General features: G+C 48.0%; 1 protein-coding gene across 3 annotated transcripts; it reads right to left on the bottom strand.

Moving 5' to 3' along the window:
• Nucleotides 1-843: 843 nt before the first annotated feature.
• Cipc (CLOCK interacting pacemaker) lies at nt 844-18,188 on the bottom strand. Of its 3 annotated transcripts, none has more exons than XM_037210745.1 (4): nt 18,060-18,188; nt 11,887-12,074; nt 6,966-7,136; nt 844-4,482 (listed from the first exon to the last, which is right to left on the bottom strand). In XM_037210745.1, the coding sequence occupies exons 2-4, from the start codon at nt 12,020-12,022 to the stop codon at nt 3,575-3,577; spliced, it is 1,215 nt and encodes a 404-aa protein (XP_037066640.1). In that variant the 5' UTR covers nt 12,023-12,074; nt 18,060-18,188; the 3' UTR covers nt 844-3,574. The 3 variants fall into 3 exon arrangements, with proteins under 3 accessions (XP_037066640.1, XP_028732002.1, XP_037066639.1); XM_028876169.2 differs by having other exon boundaries at nt 844-4,486; nt 6,967-7,136; XM_037210744.1 differs by lacking the exon at nt 18,060-18,188 and adding an exon at nt 17,818-17,983 and having other exon boundaries at nt 844-4,486; nt 6,967-7,136.
• Between the last annotated feature and the right edge of the window lie 1,743 nt (nt 18,189-19,931).

The raw sequence follows: 19,931 nt of genomic DNA, 5'->3' as shown, positions 1-19,931 counted from the left end.
GTGGAAGCGTCCAAGATGTGGCTTAAACAGGATGTTCTCTCAAACAGGCAGGTTCTAGATGCCTGGATGCTTCCTCCCACAGGAGCTGTGTGGTGGGGTGGATGAGGAGACACAAGTCAAGGAACAGGGCTCTCCCATGCCTCACAGAATCTGTTTTCTGTGCTCTCTTACTTTTCTGGACGCCGCTTCTGGAGAAGGTGGTCTCTATTTCAGAAGGGCCTTTTTGAGTTATCTTTACCCATTTTTAATTCATTTTAGTGGCCTTACAACCATATTTCAAAGTCACTCAGATCACTGTGTGGATCAGAAATAGATCTACAGGACTTCATACTGCCAACCCTATAGATCTTTTCATGAGAGTAAGCTTGCTACACTCCCAGGATCAAACATGCAGGAAGAGTTCTTGGCTGGACTGGGATGCAGGGAAGACGTCTCCCTGGAGGGAGCACAGAGTGAGGACCCCTCTGCTGTAGAAAGAGCTTTAGATTATGTGGCTTTACTTCACCACAGTGTACAGCTGTAGCCACTGCCTCTGTGGTGTGTGAGGAGGAGCAGGCACTGGACAGTCCTCTCACTCTCCCCTCCAAGCACGGCAGACTGCTCAGGCTGCCTGTGCATAGCACCGAAGTCTGGACAGACTCCAGTACTCAGCATCCAATTCCATATCCCAGATGACACAAAACGATGTTTGAAACCTCACGCAATCCACACTTACTCTGGATTTCCTTCAGGGTTTTTGTGAAGGGGTGGCTGGGTGGAGCCCAGGGCCTTACACACTAGGCGAGCACTCTACCAAGGGCTCAGTGCCCAGTCCTTAGAAGTTTTATGCAGTCGCAAAGCAAATAGTTTTCAAGTAAGTGACTTTTATTTTTTTTCCCCCGCTGACATTTCACAGTCAATTTCTACATAACTTCACACTTTCTTAAAAGAATTCACATTTGGTAAATAGTCTCTACCCTAAGAGGTTGTGGCTGAAAAAAAACCCACTTAAGTACATGTGCAAGAGTAACGTGTGTGCTGAAGGAATCACACTAGAGAAGAAGTCAGACAATACTATAATCGATAAAACAGCGTAGTAAATTACAAACGTTAAATTCTATAACCAATTCAATCAGGAACCTTTCTAAAGGTGTTCCGATGTTGCCAATCCAACCTGACAAAGGGTCTCCTATGGGCTGGACTGAGCTACACTTCTCACAGCCCTGCACAATGCTTCAGAAGGACTTAGAGCATGCACCACTAAGGCCATTGCTACTTACAGCTTTGGGCAACCAATGTAGATCTTTCCGGTCCACTCCAGGCTTCCTCCAAATGCTGGTCTAGCCTCTGACCTCCAAGGATTGCTCCTTCTAAGATCTAGCTTCTCTACTGGAGTCCATCTGCTTCCAGCTCCACCAGGAAGAGAACACTATGCTAACAGCCTAGGGACTTGCAGCCATGGCTCTAAGATCACGGAGGAGCGGTGACTGGAGAGTGCTAACCCTCTCTGCCACTCAGCAGCGAAGATCTATGGTGGCTTTCATCATCTTTTATGGGGATAGAAGGGAAACGAAAACCCATATCTAGGAGGAAGAGTCCAAGAGGCTTACAGCTCCACAGAGGGCTTTTCCAATGGAGCACATTTGGTTCTCAGCAAGTGCTTCCAGCCTTCTGACGTTCGGTAAAACTTGTGGCTGGTGCCCAGGCTGCTCTGACTGCACCTGTCTCTACAGCTTTCCTGCCAAACAGTGTGCCAAAGAGGGAAGCTTCCTAGTGGAGTGAGAGTGGAGCAGCTATGCGACCACACGGACTCAGGGAAGCGTATCGCAGGCAGCTGAGTCTGCCCAGGGCACTGGCTCTCATTGGGGGACTCTTTCAGAAAGCAAATGCCAGGTAATAATTCTGTGTTGACCAGAGAGTAGAGAGATTTTACCAAGCTGATTATCTTTTCAACCAGTCATATCCAAATCGTATGTCTTCATGAACACAGTAGAGTCAACCTGAGTCTTACAATTTTTAAACTATGTTAGAATTACAACCACTCCCTAACAGATGTGACCCTTAACTCTGGACCTAGTAAAGCCCATGAGCATTCTCTCTGCAGGAAGATGCTTGCTGGTCATGAAACCAAGTTAATTTGTGAAAAACAAAGCTTTTCAGGAGGATGAAGATTGTAAACAAGCGGATACAACCCTTTGAGTCTTTACTGTTTAGATTTTAGTTACCAGCACAGGGAAGCTAAAAAGAATGTGTCTCACATTCTCCGTCCTAAGGCCAGCCCCTGAGAGGGACACCACACCTCTGCTCTCCTGCCACATCTAACACAAGACACAAGACCTCCACAGTGGCTCCCCATCACCACAGGGGATGGGTGAGAACTCAGACGTGAACAGGGAAGGAGCCTTCCTGACTCCGTGGCCTTGTTCTAGCCTCAGGGTTTTCCTTAATTCAAAAGGTCTAAGCACAGTCTCCTTCCCTCCTACAACAGCTGGGTGAGGTACAGACCAGAGACAGCAGAGGAAACTTAGGCCAGACTCTGAGGACCCACCAAAGCCACCTCAAGCTTTTGATTGTTTTAATGTTGATGGTGGCTTGTTTTTAATCTTATGTTCATTTATGTATCATGCATGTTGCGTGCGTGCGTGCGTGCGTGTGTGTGTGTGTGTGTGCGCGTGCGTGCGTGCGTGTGTGTGTGTGTGTGTACGCACAGGATGGACTGACTGCAGTGCCTGTTCTCCCCTCCCACCGTGTGGGTTCAGGGATCGAATTCAGGTCATCTGGCTTGGCAGCAAGCACGTACTCACTGAGCCATCTTGCAGTCCTGTCTCAGGCTTTTTAGATGTAAGACAGGTTGTGCTATTTCAAGCATGAATTAACAAAACTTTCCAGCTAGTGACAAAAAAAAAAAAAATGCTGGCTTTCTCTGACCCTTTAATCAAAAAGCAATTCATCAACTACAATTCCAGATGGTACTGAACCCAAGTCTATACTTTAAAAATCTGAAGTATTTGCCCACTTGTGTGAGATCTGGTGTGTGATCAGTGAGTCAGATGGCTCTGCCCTTTCTCCCTTAACTTCCAAGTATAAGACTCAAAGCCTTACGTGATTAAATGCTTGCACCCAGGCACAACCTGTGCCCAGAGCATTTTAGGTTTTGCCCAACTGGCATGATGCCTGGTAGAATACAAACACAGTCTCTTCTTTTTCGCTGTGACTAAGATGCTTGAGGGAGGGCCAAGAAGACTCTTTAGGTCACCCACTCCTTGGTTTGACAAGTGTGCGCTCATCCATATCACTGGGCCTTGGATCATGGATAGTGAGGGGGAAGCTGGAAGAGACCCACACAGTAGTCATCTTTCCTGCAGGCTAAGGGAAAGGGACTCACAGATACTCCCAACTGAAGGTCCTCTGAGGAACATAAACACACTTAACCTGTGCACAAACCACAGATTAAGATGGCAGCCAGGGGCTGGCACGTGGCTTTGTGAGTGAGTTTAGAAAGAAAAGCTCTTCAACAGGCTGTGGACACCAAGTGTAGGTAGTAATAGCAAAAGAGTTGAGAGAACCACTCAAATAACTGAGGAACGCCTCTGTGCTATATGTCTGGGTGATCAGACAATGCATCTAGGTCACTGCCCGAATGACTGGACCCAGACGTTAGTGATGCCTGCAACTTGGCCCACGCCTGAGGTGCCCTGCTCTTGGTGGCCTCTATAAACATCCGGGTTTGCTCCTTCAGCTGGTCTAGTTCCACCTGGGTAGCTTGGTTCTGACGAATCAGCTCCTTGGTTTTCAGGGTGATCTCCAGCAGACCCGACTTGTGGAGGACCACTAAGGTGTTCTGGAAGCGCCTGTGCTTGTTCTGCCTCTGCTCCGCAAAGATGTCTGGGCTGCGGCAGAGGTGCTCGGCGGCGGCCCACAGCGGCGGCGGCGGCGGCGAGCTGTAGCTGGCTGACAGCGGCGAGAGCGGGGGGCTGCTCTCCAAGCCGTGCAGAGTGCTGTCTGCCGCGCACACCGGACTGGCGGGCGAGGCAAAGGTCAGACTGGGGGCTTTAGCCACGTGACTGCTGGACACCGGCTGAAGGGTCTGTGGACTCCCGCCAGCCCCCAGGGAGGGCACTCCCTGCAGAGCTGGGTCCTCGGTGGGTTTGGAGCTGGGCGGGGCTGGGGTGGAAGGACTGGAGAGCGCGGGGCCAGGCTTGGCTGGCTCGCTGGAAGACAGACCTGGCCCCAGTCTCTCGGTGCAGACTTTCTTCGGTATCCCACCTGCTCCTCTTTCTTCGGAGCTGAGGGAAAGGCTCCTTTTGCCTGGGTGGGGGGCTATTTTGGTGTAAGAGTTTAGAATGGGCAAGTAGTTTCTGGAGTCGGACTTTTTCTCACCAGTCTGGCACGGGCTGACAGGAGACGGTACCGGAGGATGAAGGACGAAGAGCTGTGGTTGTGCTGAGATCAGCTCAAAGGAGGGCCGGACAGTCCAGGACTGGAGCTGGGATGAACTGCTGCTGCCCTGCAGACCAAGGAGAAGAGCAGCTGCATTCAGGACGGAAGTGGGCAGCCCCCGCTTCCACCCAGGGCAAAGAGGGCGGGTGCTCAGCTACAACTGCTTCCGGTGCCAGGCTTCCCGCATGCACAGGGAGCCCTTGCTGAGAACTGGGAAGAAGGGGCCTGAAATCCACTTATAGCTGGTATCATACCATAAAACAAGAGAAAAACAAAACTAAAAGCAAACACAAAAACGTTTTCCTAAGAGAAACTTGAGGAAATGTTTTAAATCCTGTCTCCGTGTGTGCCTGTGGCCAGGCAGGTGCACGTGAGTGCGGCTGGCCATGGTACCAGTGTCAGAGCCCCGGAGACGGAGTTACGGGTGGTGTGAGCAGTCCAATATGGGCGCTGGGACCAAACGTGGGTCCTCAGGAAGAATAAGTGCTCCTAACTACTGAGCTACCTCTCCAGCCCTGAACTAACTGTTTCTAATCAAGGCTATCACTCAGAAGAAGAAACTGGAGGTAGATGAAATAATGGCACAGTCAAGGTACAACAGAGGCGACAGAAACAGAGAGAGTACAACTTCCTGGCCAAAGCTAGAGCTGCTAAGCTCAGGCTGGACTTGGACTCCGTGGCTGGAGTGCTTGCCCAGCATGCCTGGAATCCTTTACTGGATCCCATCATCGCATAAGACCTGGCATGGTGGCAGATGCCTATCATCTTGGCATTCAGGAAGTGTAAGCAGGTGCATCGAGAGATCAAATCCATCCTCAGCTACATGAGGATTTCAAGATCAGCCCGGGCTACTGGAGACCCTGTCTCAAAACACAAAGAAACCCCAAAACTAAACGAACCCCGGAAGAGGCTAGCTTGTCACTGAGCTTCCTAGCGCCTGACCAGACTAGCAGCCTGCCAGCTGTCCTGTGTCCCTCTGCTGGAAAAGCCTCCTCACTCCTGCGCACGGCTTGTCCACACGTCCACAGAGCAACAAGAAAGGCAAAGAGGAGAGAGGACCAGCCAGGAGGAGAGGCCTCACAGGCAGGGCAGCCCTAGCAGGCAGGCAGACAACTCCCTGGGGCTGCATCCCATCTCTGGGCTCCTTCCTTCCAGAGAGGAGAACCGACGTTCCTGCTGAGACGGATCTACCAAACAAAATGTTCAAATGATTGTTCAGAATTCACCAGCGGCCCACCTTGCTGACCTCAGTGTGTGTTCTGCAGACGTGACCAGGCAGTGTCCAGACACAACGCTAGTATCATGCCACAGCCATGTTCTTCTTTTAACCTCTGGCTAAGATGGGAAGGTCAACACTAAAACCATATTTTCAAAATACCTTGTCAATGTAAGAACTCTATCTATTTTCAGAGTAAATTAGTATAAGTTTAAATGTTGTTTGACTTAAATCACTTTTCCATTCCTTAAACTTCTCTATTTGAACTTAACCAAGTTTTTATGAATGAGTTCTCAGTCTCAGATCCTATAACCTAATATTTGCAGGCACTGATGTTTCCTACCTAGATAGTAACCACATAGTGGACATGGTTCTGTGACAGAGCCCAGCCCAAACGACTCACAGCTTCACAGTCAACGTGAGGACCCCACTGGCACGGCCGCTCTCAGCCCGAGCTGCCCTGTCACCGAGCTGTGGCTCCAGCCTAGAAACCGCCTCTGCGGCTGCAGCAAAGATGTCCTTCCTGCTCGGTTTGTGCGTTTGAACTCTGTCTTTGGCACAGTGTCGGCTTATGCATCCCAGGCGGCCCTCAAACTTGCAATCCTCCTGCCTCGGTGTCTCCAGGGTTGAGATTACAGGAGTGTACTACCATGCAGGCTCACAAATGTGTCTTATACTCCTAAATTCCCAAATCAATTCAAATTAAAAATGAGGTTCCTAGGGCTGTGATGTAGTGCAATGGTGTGTGTTTGCCTAACATACATAGGCCTTGGCCTCAGTGCTCAGAACTGAAAAAGAAAAAAAAAAACCTTTTGGTTCTCCCCTAAACTCTGCCTTGAGTTAGAATGCACCGCATAAGTGACTTCTTGGTTTGGTTCCATTATCCATTACTACAGCAGGTGAAGGTCCCTTTGAAACTAGAAATACAAAGATAAAATAGTGAGAACATAAGTCCTGACTCATGCATATACTTCTAATTTTTGTTTTTAGGTCTCTCCGTCTCTGTCTCTCTCTGTATACATTTCAGTAGAAGTATGTGTACATATGGGCTCAGGTGTCCTCAGGTCAGAGGAAGGAGTGGTAGAGTACTTGCATAACACACACAATTTAAAAAATAAATCTTAAAGAAAAAAATGTAAATCAGAAAACAAACAAATAAAGCCAAACAGCATCAGTAGTTGAAAGGTAACATCCTCTCCCGGGTGGAAGGTCCACATCAGTGTGGCTCTAGTGTGTCTCTGAAATCTCTTCCTGCAAAGTGGAAATGTCCGCACTCTGGAAGCGCAGAAACTTTCATCTGCAAAGGCTCTGGCCCCACTGGTCCTCCTCACCTGCTTGACCAGCACGTTCTTCATGACCACCATAGAGGACAGTGCAGGGAAGGCACTGTTTGCAGCTTTGGAGCTTGGCCTCGGCCTGTCCTCCCGGCTCCAGCCCAAGGCACTCAGCATGTCCTCTGACTCCATCTGCTCTGCGGAGCTCAAGCATTCTGAGCTCCCATCTGGTGGGCAGAAAAATAGTCAGTTCATGTGGGCTCTAGGCTAACAGCTCATAACCCAGCCATGGACGCCCTAAAATAGAAAGGTACATCTTTGATGGGTGTTTCTGTGAGTTTTCTGAGGTGGAAATTTCACTGGCTGTTCAAACCATCCCTCCTGCTAGGCTTGACTTTCTCCAAATCCTTAGAGAAGACCCAATTAGTCAGGGTTCCTGGGAAAGCACTCCTCTCCAGATCACGTGAGAAATGAGCTGCAGACTCCAAAGTGAGATGCTTACTTTTCTTTTCTTTTATTATTTTCACAGCTTTGTTGTTGTTGTTGTTACATCTGCATGTGTGGGGATGGAAGGATGTGCGTGCACATGTGGAGGTCAGAGGACAACCTCGGGGAGTCAGTTCTCTGCTCCCAGGTTCTGAGCCTCGGTGAGAAGTGACTTTACCTGCAGAGCCCTCTCACCAAAGCTAGGTAATTACTTTCCAAATCTGTTGTTAAGAAGTGGGGAGAAGTGTGATCCCAGGCAGAGTTAAGATCTTTAGAGGCTCTAGAAACCACAAGATACAATCAAAGTAAAAAAGCAAAGCCAATTAAAATCTATATCTATTAAAATGAAAAGCTTTGTCCTGAGTTTCTGATTGAGTGGTTAGTGCTAACTGTTTGGAGAATCTACACTCCTAGGAGACAAACCCCTAGGCATACCTGTGAAGGATTATTTAGATCAAGTTTAGCTCTCAGAAAGTCAGTGAGGGATTACCTCAATTAGCTTAACTGATGTGGAAAGACTCAGCTAGAGGCAGGACCACCCCCTGGGCAGGGATCCTCGTGTGTAGAGAAGGGAGTGAGTGAGCTGAGCACCGTGTTCCTTGCTCTCTGCTTCCTGACTGTGGGTAAGCTAAGAAACTGCCTCAAGTTCCCACCGCCTTGACTTCCCTGCCATGATGAACTTTCAACTGTGAGCTGAAATAGACATGTGCCACCAGGCCCGATTAAAAGATTATCTTTACAATAAAAAAATCTGGTACACAGTACCTTTTAACCAAGGGATCAGAGTATCATCAAAAATGAGAAGGGGGGGGGCTGGAGAGATGGCTCAGCAGTTAAGAGCACTTACAGAGGACCCAGGTTCAGTTCCCAGTCCCCACTTGAGGTGACTAACAACCTCCCGTAACTCCAGTTCCAGGGGATCTGATGCCCTCTGCTAGCCCTAAAGGCACCTGCATGCAAGTAGTGCACGAACTCATGAAGAGACACATACACACAAATAAATATATCTTTAAAAGAGACTAACTTAACAGTTTCCTTGTGTTTGGGAAATATACAACATCAACAATGCAGTGTTCTAATGATTCCCAAAATGGGGAAGCTATAAAACTACAGTCCTGTCTTGTTCAAAGATGTCAGTGTCATAAAGGAAAGAAAAGATAGGAAAGCTATCCTGGATTAAATAACATTAAAAAGGCAGGCCATCTACATACAATGCATGCTTCTCAATGGGATCCTGGATCCAATGGCAAATAGCTATAAGGACATTACTGGGACAATAGGAAAAATCCAAACAGATTGTAGTTAGAGAGAATTCAATCAGGTTGACTTTCTTGGGTATAATAATGGCATTATAATTATATAGGAGAATGCCCTTGTTTCTGAGATTCATACTAAAGATTTAGAGATAAAATGCTAATTGTTTGAAATTTTTGAAACTTTTCAAACAGTTAAGCCAATGTATATAGGAAAGGATATGAATAAAGCCAAAATGAAAATTCCTAGTGGACCTGAAAGAAAGTATCTTTCTTGGGGGGCAGGGGGGGGCGCAGGGAGATTCATTTTTCTTTAGGTTTGAAATTTCTCAAAATAAATTTGGAAAAATAATTAACATAGAAAATATTATCCATTTTGGTTTTGCAAATTTTACTAAAGTCCTTCTCAGGCAGCCTTTTGGCTAAGATCAAGTAAGAATTTCATTATATCCAAGGTAACTGGAATAATTCAGGCAGGACCACATCCCTGGAACCTAACCCCAAGAGTGACCAGCATTCACTAGGACCACCTCCAGAAAGAGGATTAAGGGTGGTCATTTCTAATATCACTCTGTCTGAACAGTGCGGCACTTATCAAAACAACTAGCCTGACAAAGACTTCAGAAGATGGAGCTAAATGGCAGTGGTCCTGGGAATTCTAAACAGAAGGACTGTGGGTAAAGTGTGTTTTCTTCGTTGACTCCCGCCAGCCTCTAAACTTTTACTATGAGCAGGCATTACCTTTATGATCCAGAAACAGATCAAATGTGATATTCAAAGGGAAAAAAGCCCTTAGGTGGTTTCCAGACCTTTGGCCTTGTTTTATAGGCCCCACTTTCCAGACCCTTGCCCAGCCTCACTACCAGAATCTCTAAGAGGGCCTAGGAATCTAAATCTTTAATAGATGTATGTTTCAGGGGGGCTTCATGGTGAGACAAGTCTGGTAAGCAAATTCATTAAGCGAAGGGATCCCAAAGTGCTACAGGCTGGCTCACCCTTCCCTGGACTGTCCCGGTCCTGGGCAGACACTAATACCTCTGCTCTAATCCCCGGGGTCAGTGCTGGCCCTCTCTGAGTAATGCTCTATTTATAATTGAGCTTCTCATTCAGCGTGCCTACGAGATGAAAACGTACCAATCTAAGACGGGGAGGGAGAGTCCTAGATTTCCTAACAGTAGCATTTCCCAGTATAAGTGAGTAAATCAGTTAACAGGCCTGGGTTGTCTCTGGAGCCTGGGTAATACCTATAAATCTTTCCCTAGAAAAAGCTCCATTCCCAGGATAGTAAGCCCGACTCCCTGGCATCATCCTGAGAATCTCCTGGGACATTAATGTTGACATTAATTCAATATTTAGTGTAGTTCAAGCCACTCCCCTCAGCCCTAGACATAGGAGCTTCAGCGCGAAGTTAAGAGGCTGAGGTGAGGATGCAGTCGGCCCTTCTGGGGAAGGCTCTGGACAGCTATCACGAAAGCTGCTCTACTACCAGTCTTATTTTTTTAATAACTTATTTATTTTTATTTTACGTGCACTGGTGTTTTGCCTGTATGTATGTCTGTGTGAGGGTATCGGGTACCCTAAAACTAGAGTTACAGACAGTTGTGAGCTGCCATGTGGGTGCTGGGAATTGAACCCCGGTCCTCTGGAAGTGCAGCCAGTGCTCTTAACCATTGAGCCATCTCTTCAGCTTTTTAAATTTTTTTTTTTTAAAGATCGGTTTTTGAGCCCACGTGTGGTGGTGGATGCCTTTAACCCTGGCACTTGGGAGATGGAAGCAGGAGGATCACTGTGAGTTCGAAGGCAGTCTGGTCTACATAGTAAGTTCCGACAGCCAAGGCTACATAGACAGACCTGTCTCAAATAATGATGATGATGACAATGATGATGATGATAATAAATAAAAGATTTGGTTTGGGGGGGGAGGGTGTTTGTTTGACTTTTATTTTTTGAGATAGGGCCTCATCATGTAGCCCTAACTGGATTGGAACTCACTATGTAGACCATACTGGCTTCAAACTCACAGAGATCCACCTGTCTCTGTCTCACAAGTCCTGGGATTAAAAGCATATCTACCATACATGCTCAAGGATTTGTTTATCTTCTTTTATGTGTATGTGTGTGCCTGTTTGTCTGTCTGTATATACATGCACATGTACAGGCAAGTGCCCTCAGAAACCACAAGAGGGTATCAGATCCCCTCCAAGTGGCTGTGCACCACCTGATGTGGATGGTGGACACCGAACTCATGCCCTCTGCAGAAGCAGCCAGTGCTCTTAACTGCTGAGCCATCCCTCCGGCCTCCTGTTCTACTTTCTCATGTCTAGTGGAGTTTACAGTTGGCCTGAGTGGCTCACAGTCCAAACACAAAGTGTTCAGTTATTAGGAAAAAAAACGTTAGGAGGGGACTTTTTTAAGTATAGCAAAATTACTTTCTAGGCAAGTGTTATCTTAACAAATGACAGTCACTTACCACATAAAGATGGTTCAGCCAATGACAGACCACATTTGAGGTATGACTATATCATAGAGCCTAAGTATGTAATAGGCTATATCATCTAGGTTTATGAAAGTACACCCTACTGTTCCTTAAGGACCAATTTCTCATTACATAATACAAGAATTACTTTTAACTGACCTTCACACTGTTTCATGGCAACAAGATACAGTAGTATTTTTCTTTTTCCCTGCCATGAAAAGGGAGTTAATGCAACAGAATCCTGAGTATTTTTAAAAACACTTGTCTTTGAGACAGGATCTCTTGTAATTCAGATTGGCCTTGAACTCTATGTAGCTAAGGATGACCTTGAACTTCTGACCCTCCTGTTTCTACCTTCCAGTGCTGGGATTACGGCCATGTCCCAGCCCACCCAGTTTTATGAGTACTGGGGATCCAACCCACGGCTTCCTGCATACGAGGCAAGCAGTCCACAATTGAACTATATTTCCAGTCCATGTTCAAATATTTTTTCTAGTAACTACAGTTTGAAATGGAAGATTGAGAGTTTAAAGTCTAAATTGAAAAGGAAAATTACTTTTTCAGAACTAACCTATGGTGCCATAAGATACCAGAATCACCAACCACCACCCCTTGGTTTCAGAATTGCTATTTTTAAGAGCTCAGATAGTTATTTATCCTGTATGTGAAAGCTTCTTGTGTTTCTTACACTAATGAGCTTCAGGGAGGAATGTTTCCATGCGTATTATGGAGGAGAAGGCAGAAGAGTAAGATATTGTTAACCTGAAAAGCCGGAGTCCTTGTCTGAGTCGGCAGCCACCACACCGAGCGGCCGAGTGACTCTTTTATTCTCTGGGCCTCGGCCTGGCTTGGCAGAGAGTCTTCGAGGGCTCTCTCGGGATGGCATTTTCCTCTCCATGTTTCAGCAGGCTGGAAGCTGGGTCACAGACAGTCTTTGCATGTGGATTGCTCTATGAAAAACAACAAGGACGTAAGAAGTCATCACCTGGAGCATGAACCAGGCGAGCCAAACAGTGAAGAAAGTGAGGGCAAAGACTGCCAGCCTCACCCACTTCAGCCACACCGTCTCCAGAGTCTCAGCTGACCAAGCTTCAGGTTTACTACACAGAACGGTTTCCATCCAAAGGAGGCTCCCCACCTCCTCTGCCCTCTAAGTCCATCGAGAAGTCAAGGCCCACAAACCAAGTTCAGTGGAAGCTTTGTGAACTGCCAACAAAGGGACATTTGATTAGGCTTTTTGGTAACCAAATAAACTTGCCCTCCTCCCTGAGGAGAAGAGAGGTAACAGCACCCAGCGAGGCGAGCTTTCCCAGCAGACGTCTGCAGGATGGTGATCTACTGCCACCACACACACACAGTCCAGGGTTTCTCAAATAAACCTCTCGGTTCTCAGAATGAAGTACTGAGCAGAGTACAACCAACGTCATACGTGCACGCATACACACATACATATACTACTTCAAAAGACTTCTTTACATTTATTCTAGGTACTTTGTGTACATGTATACATCGGCATGAACACACATGTGCCATGACGCATGTGTGGAGGTCAAAGGGACAGCTTGCAGGTATTGATTGGTTTGGCCTCCACTTCGTGGGTCCTCAAACTCAGGTTGTCAGGCGGCAAGCACCTTTACCTGCTGAAGTATCTCACTGGCCTAATGCTACTTTTTAACATAAAACAATACACACACACACACACACACACACACACACACACACACACACACAACACACGGGGCAGGGCTAGAGAGATGGCTCAGCAGTTAAAAGCACTGGCTGCTCTTCCAGAGGACCCACATGGCTGCTCAAAACTATCTGTAACTCTAGTTCCAGAGGATCTGACACCTGCACACCAATGCACATAAAATAAAAGTTATTTTTTTTTTTAAACCACAAAACTTTTACAGTCCTGAAGGTATAGGTCAGTGGTGAAATGCTTACTTAGTATAAGTTTGATCACAACAAAAGAGCAAAAACTTTTATGTATAAACATATTTAAGAAGTGTTTATGGGGGGTGGGCTGGAAAGATGGCTCAGCAGTTAGGAGCATTTTTGATTCCCAGCACCCACATGGTGGTTCACAACTCTAGTCCTAGAGGATCCAATGCCCTGTGGGCACTAGGCACACAAGTGGTATGTATACAGACATACATGCAAACAAAACACTCATATACATAATAAATTTTAAAAGTGTAAGAGCTTATATTGCATAAGGATATATTGCTGTTAATGTTATTCTTGAGTGTCACAATACCCTCCTCAGTTGTAATCCATTTTGCAGTGAAGCTCAGATGCATTACATTCAGTCACATGTATACATAAAAAACATGTATCAAGTGCTCCTATAAACTGGGCATTGTGCTAGACTGAGGACACAGAGTGAATAGCATAACTGTGTTGGTATCCTTCCTGCAGCTTGTGATCTAGAGAGGAACAGACACTAACCAAGGATTCATACAGTTGATGATCACCTTGACAGGAGCTATGAAAAAGTGAGGCTATGGTCTGCAGCACCAGGGAAAGTGCCATGAGGCTGGAATCTGGAGGCTGAGGAGTCAGCAGGCATTAGTGTGGTCAAAGACTACAGGTGAGCTGTTGCGGTGTGCTCCAGGCCAATGAGAAGCTGAAGGGAGAAAGAACTTGACACACTCAGAAGTAAATGGCCCGGCTGGCCAGAGCAGAGCGCAGGAGCAGAAGACCATGTACTGACAATGGGAGTGGGGGAGGGGAGGGAGAGCAGACACCCAGGACAGAGGCCCTGCAACCACACATGCTGGACAGACTGTGGATGGTAACTAAGGTGCAGCGGGAGTGGTGGCCCACTCCAGAACTCAGGAGGCAAAGTCAGGGGGAACCTCTTGGTCTATAGAGTGAGTTTTAGGTCAGCCACAGCTACCTAGCCAGATCCTGTCTTTGAACAACAAAAACAAGAGACACTTCAGGGGTGAAAAAAACAGGGTGCCACCAAGGAAAACAGTCATCATAAAACTGGGTAGGCATAAGCAAATCCAGAGATGCTTTAATTCACAATCCACTCAGGACTCCATGCACTTGGGCCAAGCAGCACTGTCCCTAGAATAGCCTGAAGTGCCATCCCTGAACATTTCTGCTAGTTCAGGACCTAGTGAACTAGAGGGAAGACTCATGGTGAAATGAGACGCATGCTTCCGTGCACTCTGGAGTACCCCTTGCTTACATATGTACAGACCAGTGGTTCTCAACATGTGAGTCGTGACCCCTTTGGGGGTCAAATGGCCCTTTCACAAGTTTGCATATCAGATACCCTGTGTATCAGATATTTACGTGGCGATTCATAACAGCAGCAAACTTACAGTTATGAAGTAGCAATGAAAATAACTCTAGGGTTGGAGGTCACCACAGCATGAGGAACTGTGTTAACGGGTCCCAGCACTGGGACGGCTGAGACCACTGTTCTAGACAACTGCAGTGAGCTAAGGACACACACTGATCGGATGGGAGTAAACGCTCAACGCCATTCCAAGGAGAAGTCATCATGCCCCACATACAACTCATTTAGGAAGGTTTGTCAGCCCCACCCAGCTCAGGTCACGTCACTCTCCCTCCACACACAATGATAAGAACGACACTGTCACATGTAACAGAGCACTCTGCAAAGGCAACGTCTCTCTGTCTGACAGCCACGATGCTGATAGCCTGGACAATCCTGTTTAAAAAGTAGACTAAAATGTAAAGCTGTATCCCTAATTAAAGCAGGAGCCTATGAAACCCAACAAATGCATAGAGTACAATTTTCCTAAAATAATACTGTTCCAAAGTGAACAGAGCCTTCTTTAAAATGAAACTAGATGTGGCTTCTGGATGGCATTCAGACTAAGGCAGGTCTGACCAGGCTGTTGATCCAGATTAGAAGGGCATGTCAGTTGCAACTAATCAAGAATCTGAGGAAACTTCACAATATCTTACTAAACATAGAGTATTTTACAAGCATTTCTAAGAAAGCATCCCAACTTAGCCTTCTATGATCCTTGGACAAGACAATGAAGAGTTATCAAAATGTTAGTACTGCCAGGCAGTGATGGCACACGCCTTTAATCCCAGCACTTGGGAGGCAGAGGCAGGCAGATCTCTGCGAGTTCCAGGCCAGCCTGGTCGACAGAGCGAGATCCCGGACAGGCACTAAAACTACACAGAGAAACCCTGTCTCGAAAAACAAAAAAAAAACAAAAAAGAAAGAAAGAAAAGAAAAGTTAGTACTGTTGCTAAGTTATCAAAATGTGAGTACTGTTACTAAAATGCAGTCAGGGGAGCTACAGAAAAACACGTAGGAATTTACTCTGGTTCACAGAGAATTTAAAGGATAATGTTGACTAAAGAACCAAAATACTAAAACTTCGGCAAATCTGTTAAATTCTAAAATTTGAGATCCTGGGGAATTGGTGGCAATTGGGAATAAAAATAACAACAAAACCCTTACAATTGACTTTAGAATGGCAAAGTGTCTGCTTTGGATGCAAAAAGGATTTAAAATATGAAAGCCTCTCTTCTTGATAAAGTTCTGTTTAAACAGGAAAAAAGCCTTAACGTTCCAGCCGAGGAGGCCCGTGTAGGAAGGTGCATAAGAGCTACACCCACCTCTCTTCTTTGGGAGGAAGTGGGCTCTCACACACACACACCACACCAGAGGAAACCCTAGGCAGAAAAACGGGGGTGGGGGGAATTTCCCACTAGCACCCCTTAAGCCAATAACCACACAAATAGCAAAACCTAAAAACTCAAGAAATCGGGAGGGTTTTCCTTTCCCTCCTCGGTATTATTTTACAATAAAGTCAGATACAAGCATCTGAAAATGGGTTACACGGTCTTCACCTGCTACCTCATCTCTCGGCCCCCCGAAGCCGCTACTACCACTTCCTACACGTCTCAGATTACCCTGCATTTCACTCATTCTGCACGAGGACTTAACGAACACTCCCAAACAGGCAGAGCCAGCGACCCTAATTGGGCCTCATATGAATATACGGGTAACACACTATCCAAAAGGTTGTCAAAGCGGGCAGTCTACAGTAAAATTCAAATGGGAAGTGAGTCAACACAGAGGCTCATATAAACTGGTACAAGAAGACACTCTCGGAAGTACTCCGCGGCACCTGGTGCCTTCTTCCATTTTTCACTCCTTACATTCGGGTCATTATTCATCTCTAGAAGCTCACAGTTGCTGGTTCTGTTTTTATTTTGTTTTCAATCTTTGCAACAGACTTGTCAGGCATTCAAGAGAATACTAAACTCTAACAAATCTCAGCCTGGCCATCTCTGAAAGCCAAAGCAGTTTAGCAGTCACCAAAATACCCGAGTTCAGGTATTTTGACGGTCAAGGCTGCATTTCCAAACACGTGATCACCTCAAGACCTAACTTTCAGGTCTAGTCCAATATACCCATTATTCTAAGACAGGACAAATATACCAACCAAATTAAAAGCTGGTGTGACCCCACTATCTCTGGCGACCAAAGGGTTACAGGGAAAGGATCTGAAATGCAGCTTTTAGTGCTCTCCTTTTATAGCTACTTGGCGACATTCCTGAGAGCTCACGTTCCCTTTAAATGTGTCACGTGTACGACATGCGTGCGAAGAGGTGTGAGGTGAAGGCCCAAGCCAAGGCTCATATGGAATCAAGTGATAAGGTCATAGAAAGTAAAGCCTTTATCAGCCATAAAACCATGAGTAACGTATTAGTACGTTTTCTCTGCAGCCGGTTTCTTCTGATCTGCATGTTCAGAAATACCATTCCAGGAGAATGTGTATTGTAGTAGTGGAAAAACTGCACCTGCCTAAGTGTCTATTATTCATATTCTCCTTCAAACTCCTTCCCATTCTCAAAACTGGCTGAAAAGGTCGTGTCCAAGATCCTGCCCTGTTCCACACGGTCACACGGTTTCCCATGGCTCTCTCCATCCTTTAAAGGGGGGCATGTGATCAGAGCACGTTCTCAGATCACTTTGAAAGGGGGCTCACAGTAACAGTGCCCACCTACCCATTCGCACCAGCCCACATGACATCTGCGCCAGGCGGCAGCATGCACACCCTCCAGGCATCAACTAGCCCTGCCAACTCAACAGGGCAGAATTGGGCAGACCACAGATGACTATGCTGTGACTGGCATACCACCAGTCTCCAGGGCAAATGCCCAGGCAATGCCTACTGCCAGAACTTGGGCAATAAACAGAAGAGCTTGGCTCGGGCCTGGGTCCTGGGTCCAGATCAAAACTGCCCTACCCAGCCACTAACCATTGACTTCTTACTTGGCACTATCCACCTTCTTCCTCGCATCCCTATCCTTGGCACTACGCCTGGCTAGCTGGCCTAAAGTAGGGGGCCGCGGGCCCCTGGAATAGACGGTGCACCTGTGTCTGGGCATAGCTGCTAAATGAAGGTGCTGGACACTCACCTGCACTCACTCACTCACTCACTCACTCACTCGGTAAGCAGCCCTCATGCCCACCAACCAACCAGTCCAGCCTGGCAGGCCTTCAGGCTCTCCTCCCGCAGGAGCCATGGTACCCAGGGCCAGGCCAGGGCACACGTGCCCTCGGGGACTCCACACCACTTGCCCCTGACACAAGGCCCCCTCCCTACACACCGTCTCTGCCTCTCACCCCAGATTCCCTTTCCCACGCGGGCCCGACCCCTGGAAGCAAACAAACCAACCAACCAGAGGCCGGGGATGGCGAGTCCCTCGGCTCCCGATGACTTGGCGACCCCCGCTCGCCCAAAGTCCGGCTTCCCCTTTGTGTCCACTTGGCTCTCCTTCCTCCTCCACCTGCTCCCACCTGCCTTCTCGGGGATCCCAGTCCCAACCTCCCAGGGTCGCCATCCCAGTTCCTTCCCCGTTCCCCGCCACCCCCCTCCCCCGGCCCCCAATGCCCGGAGCCAAGCGAGCCCTGCCTCGCTCACCTAGGGCCAGGGTCGCCGCTCCAACCACCAGCCCGGCCGGTCAGCGGGCGCATGCGCGAGCCGGGCCCACGACTCCATGACAACCTGGTATCCGCCGGGTCTCCTTCGCGCTATCCACCCCCCGCCAGGCCTCCCGCCCCTCGCTCCTCCCCCCTCGCCTCCGCCGCGGCCGCCGCCGGTCACGTGGTCCCCGGCTCCGCGGAGCCAGCCAGCGCCACGGAGACTGCGCGCTGCGCTTGGGAGGCCCGCCCCACCCCCACCCCCAGCCCGTCCCTCCCCCGGCTTCCGCTCTCGAGCGCCGGAAGGCCTGCCGGTCGCCGCTCTCGCCACCGCGGAGGGCCTCTCTATGGTCGGCGCCGGCCGCCGCCATCTTGCCCGGCTCCCGGAGGCATTGTGTGGTGGAGAAGAGCGAGCCCTGTGGGATTGGGTGTTTGCAGGCCGGGGTTAGTGGCTGGCAGACCCCCCCTCCCCCGCCCTGGCGAGAGTCGGGATTCGTTCGGGAATCCTGAGGGGAGGCTGCTCTCGGGGTGAGGGGTGGGGACCGGAACTGGACGCGCCGGGCCTGCGGTGGCCGCGGCGCCCCGCGTGGGAGGACTCGCGCGGCTCGCTCACGTTTTCGCCACGCCCGCCGTCGCCTGGTTCGCTTCCCCGTCAACCCTCCAGTCCGCGCACGAGGGCTAGACGCAATGAGTCTTGCAGTGGGGTGATTGCGTGCCACGTCATGTTTGGGGCTCGCTTTGCCCCCGGGCAGTGAGTGGGAGATGTCAGCCTTTGTAGACGACGTCCCATGCCTGGCCCTGGGAAATGACCTGGGAGCACAAAATGAGGGTAATCCCGAAGAGGAATGCTTCCCAACTAAAAAGTTGCGAGTTGGAAGCTGGGTCTGGAGCTGCCCTCGTTTTGTCCAGCCCGGTGCTCCAGGAAGTGCTGTTAAAATTAAATAAAATGAGGCTGTTACGGTCTCAGCCGCATTAGCGGCGTGACAAAAAGAGCTCAGGGACCACATGCAGCTAATGGCTGCTTTATTGGACAGCGAAGATTATCGCATGTTCTTGGCACTGCCGATAGTTAAATTGGACCTTGCGGATCTCTTAGATGGCGAATCGTTCTGCATTGGTAATCCAAGCAGCTTAAAGATCATAGTTAATCACATTATTCATCCAGACACAGATAATGCTAATGTATTAGTGAGTATGTGTGTGCTTATTAGCATAAGCCCTCCCAACAAGTCATATTTGAATGCCTACACCTAAGGCTGTTGTTTGGGAAATGGAGGAAATGAAAACAATGGTTAACCATTATCAAATCATTAAGAGCCTGTGGCTTTACTTGCATTTTCTCTGGACGCCTCAACAATTGTATGGCGTAGGTAGGTGCTGTTATCCTTCGTTTATAAACCAGGGAACTGAAGTGTGTGCCCTGTAAGCCTGAGCTTATCAGGGAAGACATACTTCCCCTAACTAAAACGATCTTTGCCTTCAAACACCTTAAAGATCAAACACATGAAATCGAAAATGGTCCAATAACCAACATGAGAGAATGTTAAGTGCCAAAAAAAGTGAGCAAATCGATAAAAGCAAAGGAAGAAAAATTACTCAGCTTGAGTCATTGTTGAAAGAGGAAGAAACCAGGTAAAGCCTTAAGCACAGATAAAAGTCGATGTACAGTAATGGAGGTGGGAAAATGCATACAGGCAGAAAAGAATAAAGTGTGCAGAACCACGAGGAATGACTTTGTCTTGGACCTCAAAATGGGAAAGAGCTGGGCGGTGGTGGCGCACACCTTTAATCCCAGCACTCCGGAGGCAGAGGCAGGTGGATCTCTGTGAGTTCGAGGCCAGCTCAGTCTCCAAACTGGGTTCCAGGAAAGGCA

This window comes from Peromyscus leucopus, chromosome 14 (genome assembly GCF_004664715.2).
Source record: "Peromyscus leucopus breed LL Stock chromosome 14, UCI_PerLeu_2.1, whole genome shotgun sequence".
In the NCBI taxonomy this organism is placed as follows: Eukaryota; Metazoa; Chordata; class Mammalia; order Rodentia; family Cricetidae; genus Peromyscus; species Peromyscus leucopus.
Note: the sequence above shows the minus strand (reverse complement) of the source record. Positions and strands in the feature narration are given on the sequence as shown.